Consider the following 21778-nt stretch of genomic DNA (forward strand, 5'->3'; position numbering starts at 1 on the left):
ATGAAAGGTGTAGTAGTAATGTTTAATAGTTATATACTGCTTACTACTTTCCAAGGACCATCTATATGCTTTATATTTATATATAAGTTTCCTAGGGCTGCCAGTGGTACAAAAAGTACCACTAACTGGTTAGCTTTAAACAATAGAAACTCATTCTCATGGTTCTGGAGGCTAGAAGTCCAAAATCAAGATATTAACATGCTCTCCCTGAAGGCTCTAGGGGAGAATCTGTTCCATGCCTTTCTCTTAGCTTCTGGTATTGCTGGCAATCTCTGGTGTTCCTTGGCTTATAGATGCAACACTCCAGTCTCTGCCTGTCATTCTCCTTGTGTGTCTCTCTTCTGTGTCTCTTCTCCTCTTCTTATAAGGACACCAGTCATATTGGATTTTGGGCCTACCCTACTCCAGTAAGACCTCATCTTAATTTCATTGCATCTGCAAAGGCCCTATTTGCAAATGAGGTCACATTCACAGGTACTGGATGTCAAGATTCAACATATCTTTTGGGGGGGACACAATTCAACCCATAACTTATATCTTAACTTACTGATGTGCACAACACTTCTATGAGATACTATTGTCCAGGGCTTCCCTGGTGGCGCAGTGGTTAAGAACCCCCCTGCCAATGCAGAGGACATGGGTTCGAGCCCTGGTCTGGAAGATCCCACATGCCACAGAGCAACTAAGGCCATGCGCCACAACTACTGAGCCTGTGCTCTAGAGCCCGCGAGACACAACTACTGAAGCCTGTGCGCCTAGAGCCCATGCTCTGCAACAAGAGAAGCCACCTCAATGAGAAGCCCACGCACCGCAACGAAGAGTAGCCCCTGCTCGCCACAACTAGAGAAAGTCCGCGCTCAGCAACAAGGATCCAATGCAGCCAAAAAAAAAAAAAAAAATACATACATTTATTTTTAAAAAAGATACTATTGTCCATATATTAAATAAGAAAACTAAAGCTCAAGGTTAAGAAAAACTTGCCCAAGGTCACACAGCCAGTGAGTGGCAGAGCAAGAATTTAAACCCAGGTTAGTTGGCTTCAGAATCTAATCACCTAACCACCACACTATACTATCTTTACGGGCAATAAACAGAAGTCAAATCAGCTAAAAGACTTAACAACAACAACAAAACAGCAGTTCCCTATTTATGCACTCCTCCCCAACACACACATACACAACACACACACACACACACGCACACACACACGCAATCATACTTAGCCCACTATTCAGGAACAACTACTTTCAGCGTTTTTTTTTTTTTTTTTTTGCTGTACGCGGGCCTCTCACTGTTGTGGCCTCTCCCATTGCAGAACACAGGCTCCGGACGCGCAGGCTCAGTGGCCATGGCTCACGGGCCCAGTCGCTCTGCGGCATGTGGGATCTTCCCGGACCAGGGCACGAACCTGTGTCCCCTGCATCAGCAGGAGGACTCTCAACCACTGCGCCACCAGGGAAGTCCAATTTCAGCTTCTTTTTCTGGTATTTACACCCATATTTCAAGTAACAAGTATATATTGTTATTTTTAATTTATCAGTTTCAAATATCTACTGATTTTTTAATGATAAATGAGGATTTTTAGCTCATGTACATTCTCTTTTCCTCCCTCTATCATTCCATTATAAGTATATATCAATTCTTGATTAAATCCATATTAAGAGTTTACATTATTATTACTATTTAAAAATTATTCACTGCTGAGGCAAGGAGTATGCTATAAATATGTTTCCTTTCCTAAAATATGTATCTTTTTCATACAGTCCATAATTAAACCATTTTTTCACTTATGCAATTTTCTGTAATCACTTACCTCTTCCTCTACCCTTTAACAACTCTGAAAAGACCCTCCACAATACAATTTTGCATGTGGTTAAACCTGTCAGATCATCTTTACTTTTGGTGTTTTTCTTGCAGGCACTCATCCTGGAACCCTCCAACCTCCTGTTCCAAACTGGAATCGCTCTGCTCTGGTCCTGTTGCACAAACTTTGTCCTGGAACCTCTCTTCACTGTCATTTTGGAAATTGTTCTTCTCTTAGGTTGGAATCCCATTTCCTGGATCCTCTGTTTTGCTCTTTTTGTTTTTGATCTTGTTTTGGAGCATTTCTGCCAATAGCTCCCTTAATAAGAGTAAATATTTGAGATCACATACATCTGAAAATGTCTACTTCAAATTCTCATTTGATTGACTGTTGGTTACATACAGAATTCTAGGCTTGAATTCATTCAGATTTTTAAAGGCTTTACTTAAAAATCTTCTGGCTTCCAGTCTTCCTGCTGAGCGGTCAGATGCTTGAAACTTTATATATACTCTGTTTTTCTTCCATAAAAAGTTTTTAGTCTTCTCCTATTCAGGTGCCTTGGGTCTTCTTTCACTCACAGCATTGGGTACTGGGTGGGCCTTTTCACAATGAAGATTCCTGTCTTTCCGTTCTTAAAATTTTTAATAATTCCTTTACCTCTGTTTTCTCTTTCTAGAACTCCTATTGGTCAGGTGTTAGCCCTTCTGGATCGATCCTCTAATTTTAAAAAAATACCTTTTCCTTTTTATTTTTCATCTCTTTGGCTTTTTTGCTTTTGCTCTGTTTTCTGACAGACATTTCCTGGGCTTTCTACTGATTTTTTTTTTTTTTTTTGGCATACCGTATTTTTGAGTCCTATAAGCTCTTTTTTCATTTTCTAATGTTTTGTTTTGTTGTTTTAATGAAATTCTATTCTTGTTTAATGAGTAATATCTTCTCTCTGAGAATATTAATGTTTGCTTTACATCTTCTATTGGGGAGAAATGGTTAACAACAGGCTAACCTTTTTGTCCATGTGAAGATAACCTTGGGTTTACCTTCTCTCAGCACTGTTGACCTGAAAATGTACTGGATCACACAAAAAAACTGTGGAGAGGAAAGCCAGCTATATTACTAAGCAATATAATTTACTGAAAAAATATGACCCTTGACTGGTAAATTATATCTGAAATGGAAGACTGTAAGTGGACTATAAAAATCTAATGGAAAACACAGGCCTTAGCTACCTGGTGTGCCTCTTGAGAGGACTTGGAAGCTATGGTCATGTGCATTATAAGAAATAGTTCCTATCGCATATGAGACTTTCCTATGCTGTGCCTATGTAGCCTTGGCACTTCAAATTGCATGCATTCCTTGTGGGGCTAGGAAGTAGCATCTGGTTGGCTGCAAGGACTTCCAATGAAGATCTACGTGATATACTGACATGCCATGTTTTCTGTCCTGTATCATTTTGCAAATCTAAATGAACCTCGCACCAGGTTTTGGCCTATTGTATCTTGTGAGTGTAGATGTAAATTCAAGCCTGAAATAACTATTGGTGGTCGTAATAAGCACTCATTCCCTAAATTGGCTATTTCTTCTTCTTCTTTTTTTGTTTGTTTATTTGGTTTAGTTTTGACCTATGCCTTTAAAATTGGAAGATTTCAAGTATCTGGAGATCCTAGGCTGGTCAGTTACATTTAGGGTTGAGGCAATTAACGACTGACTGGAAGCTCTGTCTGCAAGAACTGGGCAGAGTGTGGTGGACTTCACTGTGAAGCAATTATAGCCAGCCAGCTATTTTTCTTTTCTTTTTTTCCCCCGCCCCCGGTAAGGGTTCTCCAAATCTCTGTTAACCTTTTCTCTGGCATTCTAAAGTTGGTGGAGGGTGAAGAAGGAGAGACTGGGCAGGCATAGTGGTAGTGGTAGGGGACAAGGGTATTAGTTCACTATTCGGTCAACTTTCACTTAATTCCTCTGTTTTCAATACCGTGCCTCATTCCTGTTCAGCTCTATGTCTGAGGTCACTGAGTTTATAGCCTTTCTGATTCTGTTTCTGTAGTGATTAACACACCTCTGGTCTTCTGTGAGGGAGGAGGAGTCACCGGAATATGAAGGATGGAAGAGTCCGGGGGTCTTAACCCTTCCTGATACAGACTTTTACACAATCTCCACTTTCAGCCCTATGTCTCCTCAGAGACTCTATAACATGTGGTATCTCCAATTCTTGATCCTTTCCAAAGTTCAAGGGAGAAAAATCATCTGGCTTTTTGTATCAGTCAGAGTCCCGTCAAGAAATAGAAACCATACCAGAAATGTGAACAGGGAAAAACAGAATTAGCAAATGCAGAAAGGAACTATGACTTCTAAGCAGGAGGGTGAACCAAGAAGGAACTAAGAACTCAGGAAAGGGTCCCCCAGTGCCCTCAAGACTGAGATTCAGACTTTTAAGGAGAGGGTATGCCTGCCACAGGAATGTGCAGACCAGAGGTGAAGAAAAACCTTGCCAGAGAGTACAGGCTGGAGCTGGTTGACTAAGGGCTGCCAAGGTGAGTGCTACTGGGTCTTCTGTTTGCTGATCTGCTGGCTTCTGTACATGGAAAGCCCCTTTCTCCTGCTATTGTCTTGCAATGTCCCTCCAGAATCCTCTATTGACAAAGCCTAACATCAAGCTAGTTTGCAAAAAAGAAATGTTTAGAAGGTCCAGCTCCAGTATAATAAAACAGAGCAAAAAAGGCAGATTTGCAAAACTACAATGAAGTATCACTTCACACTGGTCAGAATGGTCATCATCAAAAAGTCTATAAATAATAAATGTTGGAGAGGGTGTGGAGAAAAGGGAACCCTCCTACACTGTTGGTAGGAATGTAAATTGGTACACCTGTTGTGGAAAACAGTATGGAGGTTCCTTAAAAAACTAAGAATAGAGTTACCATATGATCTAGCAATCCCACTCCTGGGCATATATCAGGAAAAGACAAAAACTCTAATTTGAAAATATATTTGCATTCCAATGTTCATAGCAGCACTATTTATAATAGTCAAGATATGGAAGCAACCTAAGTGACCATCAACAGATGAATATATAAAGAAGATGTGGTATATATATATATATATATATATATATATATAAAATGGAATATTGCTTACCATAAAAAAGAATGAAATATTACCATTTGCAGCAATATAGATGGATCTAGAGATTATCATACTAAGTGAAGTAAGCCAAAGACAAATATTATATGATATCACTTATATGTGGGATCTAAAAAAATAATACAAATGAATTTATTTACAAAACAGAAACAGACTCACAGACATAGAAAACAAACTTATGGTTACCAAAGGGGGATAAATTAGGAGTATGGGATTAACAGATATACACTACTATATATAAAATAAACAACAAGGATTTACCCTATAGCACAGGGAACTATATTCAATATCTTGTAATAACCTATAATGGAAAAAAAATCTGAAAAAGAATATGTGTGTGTGTATAACTGAGTCACTTTGCTGTACCCCTGAAACTAATACAATATTGTAAATCAACTATACTTCAATTTTTAAAAAAGGTAGATTTGGAGCTGAAAGATAATAAATTGACTACTGTCACACTTGTCATCCATACCTCCCACCTTTTAGAGGCATTAAGGCTTGACCATCTTCATGTTTGCGTCATTCTTCATTCTCCCATCAGCTCTCTATCTTAATACTTTAAAGCTTAGAGTTACAAGTTGTTTCCTACTTTCACCAAAGACAGTATTTACATTTCTGCGCTCCTTATCGTTTTGGGGTAATTAACAAAAGAAAGAGTGATGGTAATTTCTTAACTCCTTTATCAGGAAATCTTCCCACCTTTCTATAATTACTCTATTTTTAAACTAACGACCTTATCAAATTGTGACAGTCTCCAGAGCAAAGACAGCCTTTAACTCATCTTATGTTCTTTTATCTCCCTCAGTGTCTCACCATGTCATGAGCTTAATAAAGGTTGGGTGAATTAAATGAAATGTACATTCTTTAAAAAAAATTTTTATAAAATTCATAATTTGTTTCAATCAGTTTTACAGCCATACATCAGGCACTCAAATTCCAACAAGTTGTCTTATAAATCTATGCTGTTTATTAAAATAAGAAATAAGCAAAAGCATTTATAGGTCAAGGAAAGCTCATCTTTAATCCTACTAGCAAAGCAACTCACTCTCTATACAACATACTTACAATAAAAAAGAAACTTTTCATTTTATTCATTTATTTAATGAGCAGATTGTCCTACTGCTTTAGACATATGCTGCACTAAAATATATTTCTAATAGTTGCCCTCTAAAATATGTTAATTTATTTTTAAATGCCTATACTTACCAATTCAGGGATGTCTTTTACTTTGAGAGGAACTTGGATTAAACCCAAATGAGTCCTGAAACTATGAGAATCACCATTTTCATAATTTGGGTTGCGAAGATTAATTAAAACCTTTAAAAACAAATCCAACATAATTGGTTAGTTTCTTTATTGACTATTTACACTTACAAAATTGGTAGTAATAACCTTAGTATATATCACAAGATTAAAAACTATCTGGGTTATGCATATACTTTAATTACATTCTGAAAACTAAAATTGTATTAAAATGTTAAAATACTATAAATATGTTTTTAATTTAATATTCCAACAGATGATCTACCATATAAAACTAAAAAATTAAAAATTTAGTTAGAAAGAAAAACTTTCTGATGGTAAAAAGAATTGTTTGATTATATTTTACCAGGGAAAATGACAGAAAAATTTAAATTGCTTGATTGTAATATTTGCCAGGAAAAATTTTAGAACCAACTCTAACTCTTTTAAAAAACAGATACTGACAAGGTTTATAGAAAGACAGTGAGTAACATCATAAGGTTTTGCCGATAAACCGAACCCAAAGGGAAAAAAAATTTTTCAGAGGCCAAGCTAACAAGAAAGACGGATTTATATATTTTTCAAAATTAACTAGATTAAAAAAAAACTTAGATATTTGCACAGCCTTTACTCTAGGAATCTCACTTCTATCAGTATGATTATGGAAATAATTAAAGCTGTTTGCAGAGACAGTGCAGAAAAAAACATCAAGGAAGTACTGTTCTCTTATAAAACAGAAAAACATGAGACAACTTAAATATTCCATTAGAGGAAATTACCTAAATAAATTATGTTTAATTTGTACAAAATACAGTGTAATATGCCTCAATTAATATCACAATATGTTTATTAAATTAAAAAGTTACAGTATAGTAGTATTTATTGCTCTATGATGACATTATGAGTAATTTCTGTTTTAAATTTTCTTCTTACATATATTTTCTTATTTTTCTTACAACACACATTTTGGGGAGAGAATAATAATAATTTCAAAAATATTTAAAAATTGAAACTGTTGAGGGAAAGAAACCACCAAGAATCCAAGGAAGGAGATTATAATGACAGAAACACTATCATATCTGAAGAAGGCATTCATAAACTGATAACTAATGGCTGATAAAATGGAATATGCTATAAGGTCAAAAGAGTTTCCTAAAATTGCAAACACTAAATTGAAACTAAAAATATCAAAGGTATTTGTTTAAAAAAAAAGAAAAAAGAAGATTTAGCAAAGAATCAACAGTGTTAAATACAGACTAATATAGAATAACACAATTTTAGTCTAATTACACAAATAAGGCATCATACTTGCATGGGAAACTCAAAAACACAGAATTGAAAAGAAAAAGAAACTATGAATATGTGGGCAATAGAAAAGAGAAAATATTAGAAAAGCAGAAACTATAACTAAGGAAATGATTATAGAAAATTTGCTTGAGTTAAAGAAGAATCTCAGCATGACTAATAAAAGGATCAATTCAGCAACAGTCCTGAAGGCCACAGAACACTATGATTATTAAGGAGAAAACAGTTAAAGACAACCATAAAAAGATTACATGAAATTTAAGTGCTAGAAAAGGAAAGAGTTTGGGAGAAATCTTTAATAAGCTAAGAGAAATAATGCTAGCACCATAAAGGCAGTTTCAAACCAAAGTAATTTTTCTTTAAAGTTAAAAAGATACTGCTTACAATTCTAAAAGGCCTGAAATAATTTCTAACAATGTTCTATGCTGGCAAACTGGTATCAGAGACAACAGGTTCAGAAAAGAAAAAAATAAATAAAATGTGAAAGATTCAATCATTCGTTTACTCATTCACTCAACACGTTTACTGAGCCATGATGTGCTAAGCACTGTTCAACCTGTTGGAGAGAGAACAGTTAAAGATAGGATCAGCTTGCAGCTGCAGCTGGTTTATGGTAGCTCTATCTTATCTTCAGGGTTACCTGGACATCTAGTAGCAACCCTTGGCCAAGATGGGGTAAAATGCACTAACTAGTCATTTATAATGTGCTATTTAATGTCCCCTGGAGGAACTCCATATCAGTTTATTTACATTGTTTATTGAAAATGTACAGATTGCTGGTTTACATCTGAATTACCAGTGGGGTATAAAAGACCCCTCAGAAAACTTGTGCCTTGACTCCCAAGACCGAAGTATCTTGCATGTACCTTGGAGATTCATAACCCAAAGACAAAGTGCATCCTGTGCAACTGAGAAAGGGGCCTGGGAGATGTGTCTGGAAATTCTCATCTCTTTGTATTTTCTTTCTCTTGCTGAAAGAAAGCCTTATGTGGGTGTATCCTTGTGGGTGAAGTCTTGTTGAGCCTTTTCAATTATCTGACTTGACTCTGTAATTGTTGCAGCAGTGAACAAAACTTCCGTCTAATAGGATAAGGCAGGCAATAAGCCAAATAGAAAAATAGTATGTTATATGATGCTAAATACTATGGAGAAAAACAAAGTAGGAAAGGGCTATAAGGAGTTCCAACCAGGGGAGCCAGGGAAAAGTTTGCTGAGAAGGCAACATTTTTGTGTGTGTGTATGTGTTTGAATTTTTTCCATGAATATTTTTTAATTGAAATAAAAAATAATTGAAATATAGTTGATGTACAATATTATGTTAGTTTTAGGTGTACTACAAAGTGATTTGACATTTGCATACATTGTGAAATGATCACCACAATAACTCTAGTAACCATCTGTACCCATATTATACCCATATAATACCCAATATTATTGACCATATTCTTTATGTTGAGAATGTGACATTTAAGCAAAGAAATAAGGAGTGAGGGGAATGTACACACAAGTATCTGGGGGAAAAGCACTGCAGGCAGAGAAAAGAAGGAGCAAAAGGCCCTCACAAATGGGCGGAAGCCAAGGTAAAGCAAGGAGGCTAAAATAGCTGGAGTAGAACAAATCAGGAGAAAAAGTAATAGGAGATGAACTCAGAGAGGTGGTGGGGTAACAGGCCAAGCAGGATATTTTAGGCCACTGTCATGACTTTGGTTTTTAAGTAGGAGGAGATAGGAAGCACCTAGATAACAGAAGAGTGGCTTCTTCAGAATTGTACTTACAAGTCTTCCTCTAGAAACTCTGCTAAGAACAAAAGGACAGATTCTAGGTGGGCAGCTTAGAAGCAGAAAGAGCAATTAAGAGGCTACTGAAATAGTCCAGACAAGAGATGGCTGCTTGGACCAGTGAAATAGGAATGATCCTAGTAAGAAGTGGATGGATTCTGGATATACTTCAAAGGTAAAGCTGAAAGGATTTGCTGATGGATTACATGTAAGGTACAAGAAAAAAAGTGTAATCAAAGAGAGGTGAATTAAAATAATTAGTGAGTTGTAACTGCCTACTGAAGAGTTCCACTTGAATGCTCAATATGCCTCTCAAACTTAAATAAGCTCATCATCTTCACTAATGGACCTGTTTCTCCTCCTGTATTCTTTATCTCAAGGGCAAGTTACCTCTGCCCAGTTACCCAATCTAGACACTTAAAGGTTATCTTTGTTTTTTTTTCCCTCATGTGCTTTAGATCTAATCAGTTCCCAAATCTTCCTTAAAATCTCTCAAGTCTGTTGAATTCTTTCCATTTTGAATGCTGTTCTCTTAGTTCAGACCTTTATCATGCCTTGCCTGAACTACTAGAACAGGAAGGAAATAAAAAAGGAAACAATTCACTGAGCACCTATATGTGCCAGGAAGCAGGCTACATGATTTACAGTCACTATTTTTTAATCAAATCTTCCTGATTTACTTCCCTCTAATTTTTCCACGCTCCAATGTATTTTCCAAGAGCAATTTCCAAATATAATATAATCATGTTATTCCACCATTTCAGTGGCTCTGGGGCTTTTTACATGGTGATTCCTCTGCCTGGAGATGTTTTTATACCATCATTTCTTTTGCATTTTTACCTCATTAATATATATATATATTTAGCCAATAGAACCTACCTCGAGAAAATCCTTAGGTGCATAAACAGGCCTGAAAAGGCTTAAATCTAGAATTAATAAGATAGATTAAAACAAAATTTCAATTATAACATAAAAATTCTTATTAATAATAAATTGTAATGATTCTTTCATATGTTGCTATGCAGCTAGATTAATTCAAACATTTGCAGAATATCAGTTATTTGTCATACATTGCGTTAAGTATTGAGCCAATAAAAATAAAAAGGTAGTCCCTTCCCTTGACAGCCTAGATGACATACTCTAGAAGAAATAAAGAGTCCCCCCTTTGATAAATTTGTAATAGGTTATTTGTAGTTGAATTGAAAAACAATGTCAGTATAATATGAAAGTTCTATATGAGAACAGAGAATTCTATATGAGAATTCTCAAAGTACTTAGAATACAAACAATGCATTCTTAGTGAATTCCTGTAGTTGTATTGAACTGTTCTCCCTTTTGAACTTCTATAACACACTGCTCCCTTTATTATGGCACAATTTCTTGCCCAGTACCCACCCGCCTCAACTTTCTTTTAAGAAGGAGTAGTGAGGATTATGTACATGTCTACCTAAACAATTTTATATATGTATCTGTTTATCACAGTAAATGCTAGAGTTCTCACTCATTATATGTTTATAAAATTGATTGACTCAATTTTAAACATTAAAATGAACCAAAATAAATTCTTAAAAACATTTTAGAAGTATTAAAACTGTTCCACATATACTCTGGTTTCTCTTCAGATCAAATAAATCTCTTGCCTTTTACTAAAGATTTTCGTGGAGAGAAACAAATCTGAGTGTTTAATAAACTTTTTGAGGCCTTGCTTTGGCAGGGCTAGTAAAAAAAAAAACCAAACTTTTCCACATTTAATCCATCTTTAACATCTCAATGTAATTAAAGTTTGAAAAAGATTTGTCTATGAAATCCACTGAATGATTTAATTTACCCTTTTATAAAAATGTTTTCAAATGCTGCTTTAAAAGAAGATAACTGATTTAAATATCCTCAAAATAATGGAGAACACTGACCAAAGTTAGGAATTTTAAACTGCAAAGTAGAAGTTTAAGCAAAAAAAATCAGATGATAGTAAATTAGTGGAGAGGGAAAGTTGCTGTCTTTCCAAAAAAATTGTTAATATTGTTATTTTGGATTCACAATTAAGAAGGCAATTTTTTTTCCCACTACCACATTTTGAAAAGAGTTTTACATATACCTGGCTCATCAGTTCCCATTTCATTCCATTTATTGAGAAGTTCTTTCTGTTCTCCAACTGGCCTCTAAAAAAGGTAATTTTGAAATTGATTTTGTTTTGTGAAGTTAAGCAATGAAGCTGAAAAATAAGAATCAATACCTTATCTAAAAGCTGAAGTAAGCTACCATAACACAAGAAAAAATAATTTCATTACATATGGTTAGCTTCTTAGGGAATTACACTTAAATTACATTATTTAACTATTACATTATACAGTAGTCTCAGTGGCTCAGTTACAATGTGGTGCTAATGAGTCCAAGAATAGAAGGTAAATGATCTGTGCTGGCTAGTAAAATTTCACAGAGAAAAACTGCTCCTCAGCCAGATACTGCATCTCTTACCCCATCCAGCAATCTGAGAAATGCATTGCAAGGGGGACTGGCCAAGAGAGTGTGACTGTGAATCAGTAGCACCATCTTCCTATATGAAAGACAGTATATTCTACAATACTACATATTTAGACAGTTTTTCATATAAACTTATCTTTTTTTTTACACCATCCTTCTGGTGCCTTCAGTGACTTGTGCTTGGATATTATCCAAAGTACATTCACTATATCCTGTCCAACAGCAGGAAATAAATAGCAGGTTGGGAGAATGAAGTGAAGAGAAACGTTCTCTCCTACTCATGAGCCGCTATAAAGAATCCAGAATATTTCTCAAGTGGCTTTTCTCTCCTTTTTCACCTCTCCCCTCTCGAAGCCCAGAGTGACAGATAAATGTTGAGTATTAGATCTAAATAGTTCTGCAGAGATGACAAATCATTCAAGTAAGGAGACTAAAGGTAATTAAAATCTTTAAAGTGTATTTATAAGACAAATCTCCAAATCACCTATACTGCAGAGTCTATATTTATTCTCAAGATATAGGTTTATTACAAAAAGCACTACAGCATACATAATAGAAACCTATATAAACTACATCCACATAATTGGCCTTTCACAGATTTTTGTTTCAAAACAAACTGATATACTAGTAATAAAAAAAGATAAATCTGCCTGACAGTTATTTCATGATACTTCCTAGTACTTGATTCACAAAAAAATACTTAAATGTTAAAAGTACTTTCCGTGCTCTGTGGTGACTTAGATGGATGGGAGGGAGGTCCAAGAGGGAGGGGATATATGTATACATAATAGCTGATTCACTTCGTTGTAAAGCAACTATACTCCAATCAAAAAAAAAAAAAAAGTACCTTTCGTGCCAATGGGATACTCAATTCAGTGCACATACTATTTAAACTCTTCAAAATTCTTTTTTCCCAACTTCCCTGAAACATAAGGAACAATCTATTATTATTTCTGGTTAACAGTACCAAAACTGATTTTAAAACATTAAAGATGTTATGAGCTATATAGAAATGGTGAAGTTGGTTGAGATTGGTTATCTTTATTCATTAGTTTACTCAACAAATATTGATTACTGCCTACTATGCGCAGGATACTATCCTTAGCGCTGTGAAGTAAGCTGTGAGTAACAGAAAGTCTCCGTCCTCATGGAACTGACGTTCTAGTGGAGGATGGGAATGAAGATAGACAAAAAAAATAAATCAACAATCAGATGGTGATAAACATTACAAGGGAAAACAGCAGATAATAAAAAGGTAAGTTAGATTTAAGCATTTTATAAATGTTTGATACTCAGGAATCCCATTAATGACCTAGTAAAATAAAATTTTACAGAAATTGTTATAATTTTTCCAAACATGATATTTTACCCTAAATACTTCACCATGAATTTTCTAAGAATAAGAACTTTCTCCTACATAACCACATTACCACTGTCACACCTAAAAACACTAACAATAATATTTCATATTATCTAATATTTAGTCCATATTCAAAAATTTCCAATTATCCCCAAAAATGTCTTTATATTTTTTAAAATCCTGGATCCATTAAAATTGAATGCATTACATTACATTTGGTTGTTCTGTCTCATTCCTTGCAGCTTAATCTAGAGTGCTTTCATCCTTTTCTTTTTCATATCGACTTTTTTGAGGAGTCCAGACCACTCGTCTTTTATGTATCACAATCTGGATTGGTCTTACTACTTTTTCACAGTATTTATTACATTTCTTGTAAACTTGAAATAATAAGTTAATTTTAATGGTCAGTCATAAATGGATTACCCATATATACCATATTTTAGTAAACTATTCTTTTTAATGCCAAGCTAAAATGCCATAATTTTTGGTCTTTTTATTAAAATATGCCTACAGACCACTTCTGACTCACTAAAACCAAAATAAAATAATGCCAAAGCTCCAAAATTTAACCCAAATGAGAAGAAAAGGAGAGAATTATATATTACATTACCCATAAAGGACAGTTACAACCAGACAATAAAAGCAGAATAATAATAGCTCCATTATGTGATTGTTATAAAGATTAAAGTACTTTGAACAGTGACACAATAATGATAATCATTCAATAATTGATAGCTTTTACTACAGCTATCATTATTCAGAGCTTCTTTAATACACATATTTAAATACATTACTCTCTATCTGGAATAAACCCTCCATGCTCTCCTCCCATCCCAACATACTCATTCCTACATTATCTGAATAAATTTTATTCACCTTCCAGGTCTTTACCTCTATTAAGCCTTCTCTTACCTGGCCCCTCATCCCAGATAATATTCGGTACCTTTGCTTATGGGTTCTCACAGCACCTCTTCCTTCACCTATCATAGCACATATCACACTTTGTCTAGCACATAATAAATTCTCAATAATTGAACAGATTTTACCCTAAGTTATGTTGCAAGCATTTAAAAATAATCTGATACAACTGCCTAAGCAATGAATGAACAGGAAAAAAATCATCTATAGGAGGAATACAGAACTGTGTGAAATGCATGAGGCTTAATTTACTAAATATGTAGAAATAGGTTTTCAAGAATAAAAGAATACTCTTAATATATTGCATGAAATACTGCCCATACCGTGTGACCCCACCTCCTTCCCACCCTGGGCAGGTAACCCGGCCCCGCCCCAGCTGTGGCCCCTGGCTGCAGAGAAGTCTGAAACGCAGGTGCCCTGCCAGGGCCTGAGTGGCCATCCCCCCCACCGCCGGCAGACCTGGAGCAGCCTGTACAGGGGACACAGGTTCGATCCCTGTCCAGGAAGATCCCACATGCCGCAGAGCAACTAAGCCCGTGCACCACAACTACTGAGCCTGAGCTCTAGAGCCCATGAGCCACAACTACTGAAGCCCATGCTCCAGGAGCCCATGCTCCGCAACAAGAGAAGCCACTGCAATGAGAAGCCCGCACACCACAACGAAGAGTAGCCCCCGCTCACCACAACTAGAGAAAGCTCATGCACAGCAACAAAGACCCAAGGCAGCCAAATAAATAAATAAAATTAATAAAAAATTTTTAATTGCATGAAATACCCCCAAAACGAATTCCATTTACTGGCTTATTTTCAATTCTTTCTCTTTTCTTTTCTTTTTTTTTAACTGTAAAAAGTTCTCTTAGATCCAAGACTTAAAATACATTTGGGTACATTATTCATGACCAAACTTTAATTATTGCAATATAACCCACTTCCACCCTCAACATCCTTATCCCCAATTTATCTAGATAAATCTTATTCAAGGTTCAGATCTCAGCTTAAAAATAATTTCCTCTAATAAGCCTTCTGTCACTTACTCCCCCAACTCCAGATTGTTGGGGGAGCAGGTATGAGAAAGTTTAATTAAAAAAACTGTAATTTTAATTCAGCCATTACTATAAAACTAAAATTTGCATAAGATTAAAAAGTCAGTCCCTGAATTTGTATTACTTATCCTATTATATAAAGAACTAAATTTCTAGCTATTGAATTATGATTCCAAAAATTCTCATTTTCAACCACTAATAAGAGGGCTCTTGAGTTGATAAAAAGAAAATAACTCTAAGATATAAAAACAAAATTAAAGTTACAAGAGACAGCAATGTGTGGCTTATACACAGTGCATATTTTCAAGACTGCAATACACCATTTTAATACAACATAAAACCTACTAAAAACTCAAACATGAAGACCATTTAAAATAGAATGATACTTTCTGTAATTATACCTTGATAAGATATTCTGAAACATGTTTACCTTATCCTTTAAAAAATTATTCTAACAAAACATCTCTCCAGGTGTTTTCAATAAAGTACAATTTCAAGTGATTAATCATAGTTCTCCTAAATGGATATCCCACTTTACCAAGTATTTCAACTTACCAAATTTAAATTTAATGTTACATGTAATATACAGAGAAACTAGTTAAGAAAAAAGTTACAAAGAAAAGAAATTAGATATTAGAAGAAAGCATTCTGAATGAAAATAATTTAGGAAACAGAGCTATGTGATTTTCATGTGTTTACATGTGTTATTTTATTAATCCTGTGAGATATGTATCATTACCCTCATTTTACAAATAAGGAAACTTTTTAAAAGAACACCTGAGAGTAGAATGGAAAAGAATATTAAGAACTGAAGCAATGCTGCACAAAGTTTTACTCAATTATTTTTTCTGTGCTCTGCAACTAAAGCAGAAACTTGGAAATGGGGACTTCCCCGGTTGTCCAGTGGTAAAGAATCTGCCTTACAATGCAGGAGATGCGGGTTTGATCCCTGGTTGGGGAACTAAGATCCCACATGTCAGGTGGCAACTAAGCCCGCGCACCACATCTACTGAGCTCGCCCGCCTCAGCGAGAGAGCCTGCGTGCCACAAACTATAGAGCCCATGCACTCTGGAGCCCACGTGCCACAACTACAGAGCCCACATGCTCTGGAGCCTGTGCACCACAACTAGAGAGAAACCCATGCACCACAACAAAGAGCCCATGCACAACAACGAAAGATCCCGCATGCCGCAACTAAGATCTGATGCAGCCAAAAAAAAAAAAAAGGAAACTTGGAAATGATCCAGAAGAGAAGAACAACTTAAAACTGAGAGAAGGAAAGAGGAAAAGGATGTTCAATTCAGAAAAAATCAAATTTTTATGGCTAGAAAAGGGGGAAATGAGGTGTAACAGCTGAGTTTTCAAATAATGAAAAGACATAGATTCAACAAATGTTTATTGTGCACCTATTAAACACATGTCACTAAAAGATGAAAGCATCCCTGTAGTGAGGGTGGGGAGGATAAGACAGAAACAAATAATATAAGCTGCAAAAAGTTCATAAGGGCTACACCAGTCTATATGTCATAAACCAAAGAAAACATAAAACAATAAGCAAGCAATAGGAAGCCAGGTATATCAAAACTTCTAGTTGACAACAGAACACATACCACTTCCTTGAAAATCCTAAAAATAATGAAAGAAAAGCGACCCCAGTGGTTGGCCACTTCCCTACTCCCTGTTCCATATCTATGGCAAGGTTGGCAGGATTTTTCCAAGGTACGCCTTGCAAGAACTTCAGTCAGATGGTCAGAAGTCATTTCATAGAAGTCTTGGATGGTCAGAGAAATCATTTGCTCAGACATCAGAAATAGTAATAGGATTTCCTGACAATGAGGACAAATCCAAGATGAAGCAAGCGGCTGCTTTTAAGCTGGGTCATCCTTTAGGTCATCCTCAAGAACTCTAATCTTGAGTAAGTGGTATTCATTCATTCCTTTGTCTCACTGACTAACATGTACTGAATGCTTTCTATCTATAAAGCACAAAGCTCAGACCAGTGAGTAAATGTTATAAGGAGCATGTAACCATTTAACACAAGCAAGAAACTTTCCAGCAAGTAAGAAGACTTAATCAAAATGGGTTAAGTCAGTGAAATTGTGAATTCCCTGTTTCCAGAAGCTCTCCACCAAAAGGAGACAAACTCTAGAGGTTGGACTGGATAAATGTGAAGGTCCGCTTTAGCTCCAGTTTTACAGATACTTAATTTTTCTCAGGTCCTATTTCTGGAGGTGAATAAATAAGCTCTAAGTCTCAAAACTAAATGCTCAAAAAAAATCATAGTTATTTCTATGTTATTATTTAAGTAAAAATTTCAGTGTGTACCTAGCACCAAAAAAAAGTAGAAGTAGCAAATAAGTTATTGAAAAACGACAGTGCATTAATACAAAATAAGAAGAAAGTAATAGTTTCTACCCCAAAGACTTATAAAATAAAGATCTTTTAAAATGTTGTTTAAAAGGAAAATGAATGGCATTTTACATTTAAAATGTTTAAATAGGAAGACATTACCTTTTACCTAAACCCATATCCTCTCTAAATGAAATTATTGTTGCATTCTAATCAGTTTCCCTAATAATTGGAATCTATGGTATTAACTCAAAGTATTTCAAGAGTTTTATAAATACAGTAGTTTCTAAGCCATGAGAGGCAAAAGATTCACAAAAGAACTGCAACTGTATTGAAATCTTTAAATGGGTATTAACTATCACCTTGTTACTTTTTCATAGTAATGAAAATAAATAAGAAGTCATTAAAAAATACATAATAAATATATAACACGCAAACAACTATGAAATTACAAAGTTTAAAATTACTTTCTTCACCTTGAAAAGAATAAAGTAAAACAAAATAATAATCATCCAGCTATCTAATGGAAAAAGGTTTTAGTAATTCTCCGATTATAAAAGTAACACATTTATTCAAGATAGTTGGAAAAACAATATGTAAAGAATAAAATAATAAATAAGCACTCATAGATTTCAATCCGCCAAAATAACCACTGTTACCATTTTATTCTCTTCATTTTTTTCTATGCATGAATGTGTACAATTGAGATGTATATGTGTGTATGAATATACACACGCATATATATACATTTAATGAAAGCAGAATTATTTTGTTTTTATAGTTTGCTTTTCCATTTAAGATTATATCATATGCAATTTCCCATGTCATTATATTTCTTCAAAAATGTCATTTCTGATGCCTGTATAACATTGTCTTTTGGAGTTTCCATATTATATTTAAGCAGGCCCTATTGCTGTTCGTTTAGATGTCTTAAAATTTTTTACTATTATCATGAACATGAATTTCTGTGTTTCTCTGATTCTTTCCTTTAGGGTCTGAGAAATGAAATTACTAGGGATAAGGGTATGAATATTTTCTAAAAGGGAATACTTTGCAGTTTTTGATTATTCAATTCATTCATCATTTTAAAAAAATATCTATTGAGCGTCTACCATGGGCTAGGCCCCATGCCAGATGCTGCAGATACAATTGTGAAAAGAGGGACACTGGCCCTGCTCTACAGAATCTAGTGATGATACAGACAACCCAAGTATTGTGGTGGGAAGTATAGGGTGCCTCCCATGTGGAAGATTGGAGAAACAGGATAAATATCTGAGTATCTGAGAAGTAGGGGTCAGAAGTCCTTCCCAAAGAAACTATCATCTAACACAGGACCTGAAGAATATGCAGAAGTTAGCCAAAAATATGTGGGATTTGAGGGTAGGCAGTTTTGGGTAGAAGCAAAAGCATGAGCACAGGTTCTCCTGCTGGGGAACAACTGAGGAGATCAAGGATGACTAGAGAGAGAGAACATACGTGTGTGGAAGTGGGCATGGGAGTGGCAGTAGGGGGAGGGACAGTGTGAGGAGGCAAAAGATGAGACCTGAACAGTAAAAAGGGGCAAGATCACTTATAGCTTTTTAAGCAAAAGTAAGGAATTGGAGCTCTATCCTAAAAGTCTTAGAGGTTTTCAGAAATGGAGTGACAATACAGAAGGCAGAAAGGCCAATTAGGAAGGGGATGTGAATTGAAGTAATATAAAACTAGCAAAATTCTCATTTTTGCTAAGGTTACTCGATTGACAGTGAATAGGATAAATTCAACCACACAGCACATCTTGAGTTTGTCTGGGCATTTCTGGACTGGATACAGAAATAGGCTAAATATCGTCAGGTAGTGTAGATTCTGGAGCGGCTGTCCAGATTCAAATTCCAGGTCTTCCACTGAGTAGTTTGGTAAAGTTGGCCCCATCTAAGATCGTAAGAGTGACTCATTTCATAGAGTCAGCATAAATATTAAATGAGTGAATACTTGTAAAGCACTAGAATGGTACCTGGCACGTAATTAGAGCTCTATGTGCTTACTACTATTATTTCACAAGAAAACTTATGCACTTACATTTATCACACTGCATATAAGTTTCTTCAAATATTGCTTTCTGTGAAAGGTGTAGCAAAATAGTTCCCAAAGTATTTTACATGGAAATAGATTACATAAGTTTGAACAACACTAGATTGAATAAAAATTAAAGTTTCTTTACTGCAGAACCTCTCTGAGCTGTTAACAAGCCAAAAGAAATTGTAAGAAACAAAATTAAGGAGTATTAGATTTAAAAAAAGTATAAACTAAATATCCATGAGTCCCTACTGATAAAAATAAATGATTGAATAAATAAATAAGTGGGGGAGAGGAGACAACTCTTCCATGAAGAAGAATTCCAAATAATTTCTGTAGATACTCCCCGCCTCAGGGAGGTGGAACATAACTTCTTCTCAAGTGTGGACCGTGACTTCCTTCCAGACGGTACAGTATACATACCAAGGGGGTGGGGGGAAGAGTAGCTTTACAGTGGAAAAACCTCACAAATAATACCTCAATCAGGCAATCAAGGTCAACATCAACAGTGATATATCACACTGATAGTATACACCATGATATAATCTAATGACTATAAATGGCATTTTATATCTGTGATCTTCCTCCAAAAAACCCACAACCCTAGTCTAATAATGAGAAAAACAGACAAATTCCAAGAGAGGAATTTGTCTGACCAGTCCTTCTCAAAACTGTCAAGGTCATCAAAAACAAGGAAAGTCTGAGAAACTGGCAGAGCCAAGAGGAGCCTAAGGAGACATGACAACCAAATGTAATGTGGTATCCTGGATGGAATCCTAAAACAGAAAAAGGATATGAGGTTAAAACTAAGGAAATCTGAATAAAGTATGAACTTTAGTTATTAATACTGTATTAATATTAGTTCACTAAGTGTAACAAATGTACCATAGTAATGTGAGATGTTAATAGGGAAACTGGGTACGGGTTCCATGGGAACTCTCTGTACTGTCTTCTCAATTTTTCTGTAAATCTAAAACTCTTGTAAAAAATCAAGTCCACTAAAAATAATAAATTGTGATTCACCAAGAGGAAAACAATGTGTACTTCCATCCCCAAACTTATTTGTCCCTGGAACCCCCTTTTATGGAGTATCTCTCAGGGCTAGGATTCAGTATAAAACACTCTGGAAAATGCTGATGTTAGTATAAGGAGCCTCTTCCCCTCATCAGCCCAGAAAACTTCCTTGCCATCTTCCCTATAGCACATAGCACTTTCTACCTTATGTTATAGGTACATATGTCCAAGTCTTATTTCAATTATTAAATCATGAAGTTACCTGAAGGCAGAATCTGTATCTAATTTATTTCTGAATCTTCACAGCACATAGCAGAGTGTCTTCTACTCGTAGGCATTCAGTAAATATCTTTTAAGTAAATATTGTAATAATTGCTAGAAAGGATGGTAAATGCCTTTACTTATTGATTCATTATAAACTTACTAAGCTCCTGCTACATAAAGGTCAGTATACTAGAGGTAACAGTTACACAAAAGTCCTTTTAAAATTGTTACTGCTTTCCAGAGGCTTATAGGAAAAGACAGAAAGATGCGTACAGAAATTACTATAATAGAATGCAATTTGTGAATGAAGGCCATGAAATGACAGTGTGCTACAAGAGTGCAAAAGAGGGAGAGATCCTTTCAACAGGGTAATAACAACGTCAGAGAAGAGACGCCATCTGAGTTGACACAAAATAGATGGGATTTACATAATGTAAAGCAGGCAGAGGGCTTTCCGTGACAGGAAAACAAAGTAAGTGTTAAAGATGCAAGAGGAAAGGCAAAATGATTCACTTGGAATGGCACAAACGGCAGTTACAAGACAGCAGAGACTGATAAAGTGGAAGGAGCAGCTGGGGACAGATAGTAAAACTCTTAAATCGTGGGCTGTGGAGTAGAAACGTCATTTGTTAGGCAATTGGCAATCACTGAAGGTCTGTTAGAAGGCAGTGAGACACATTATAAGGGTTCATCTGTTTGAGGTTAAAGTTAATAGAATTGAAGGTACATAAGGAGAAAGACAGATTGAAAGTTGGTAGTTATAAAAGTTAGTAGTGAGGGACCTTCAAGATGGCAGAGGAGTAAGAGGTGGAGATTACCTTCCTCCCCACAAATACATCAAAAATACATCTACATGTGGAACAACACCTACAGAACACTTACTGAACATTGGCAGAAGACCTCAGACTTCCCAAAAGGCCTGAATGAGCAAGAGCCCGCTAATCAGCTGCTGTTTTAACCCCGTCCTGTCTGGGCAGGAACAGATGCCTGAGGGCGACCCACACACAGACATGGGGCCAAAATCAA

General features: G+C 35.5%; 1 protein-coding gene and 1 non-coding gene across 3 annotated transcripts in view; one reads left to right on the forward strand and one right to left on the reverse strand.

The window, feature by feature from the left end:
• The window catches only part of TBC1D19 (TBC1 domain family member 19), a 154284-nt gene that overhangs the window by 74656 nt on the left and 57850 nt on the right, over nucleotides 1-21778 (reverse strand). The window contains exons 5-8 of one of the 2 annotated variants that reach the window (XM_004266216.4): nucleotides 12596-12670; nucleotides 11363-11426; nucleotides 10147-10193; nucleotides 6149-6259 (exon numbers count right to left, since the gene is read on the reverse strand). In XM_004266216.4, the coding sequence (XP_004266264.1) occupies nucleotides 6149-6259; nucleotides 10147-10193; nucleotides 11363-11426; nucleotides 12596-12670 (297 nt within the window). The remainder of the gene's footprint in view (nucleotides 1-6148; nucleotides 6260-10146; nucleotides 10194-11362; nucleotides 11427-12595; nucleotides 12671-21778) is intronic. The other variant, XM_033421626.2, reaches the window with a different exon arrangement.
• LOC117200088 (U5 spliceosomal RNA) lies at nucleotides 10870-10985 on the forward strand. The gene has a single exon (XR_004481522.1). It is a non-coding gene; the product is annotated as a U5 spliceosomal RNA (small nuclear RNA).

This window comes from Orcinus orca, chromosome 4 (genome assembly GCF_937001465.1).
Source record: "Orcinus orca chromosome 4, mOrcOrc1.1, whole genome shotgun sequence".
NCBI classification, from domain to species: domain Eukaryota; kingdom Metazoa; phylum Chordata; class Mammalia; order Artiodactyla; family Delphinidae; genus Orcinus; species Orcinus orca.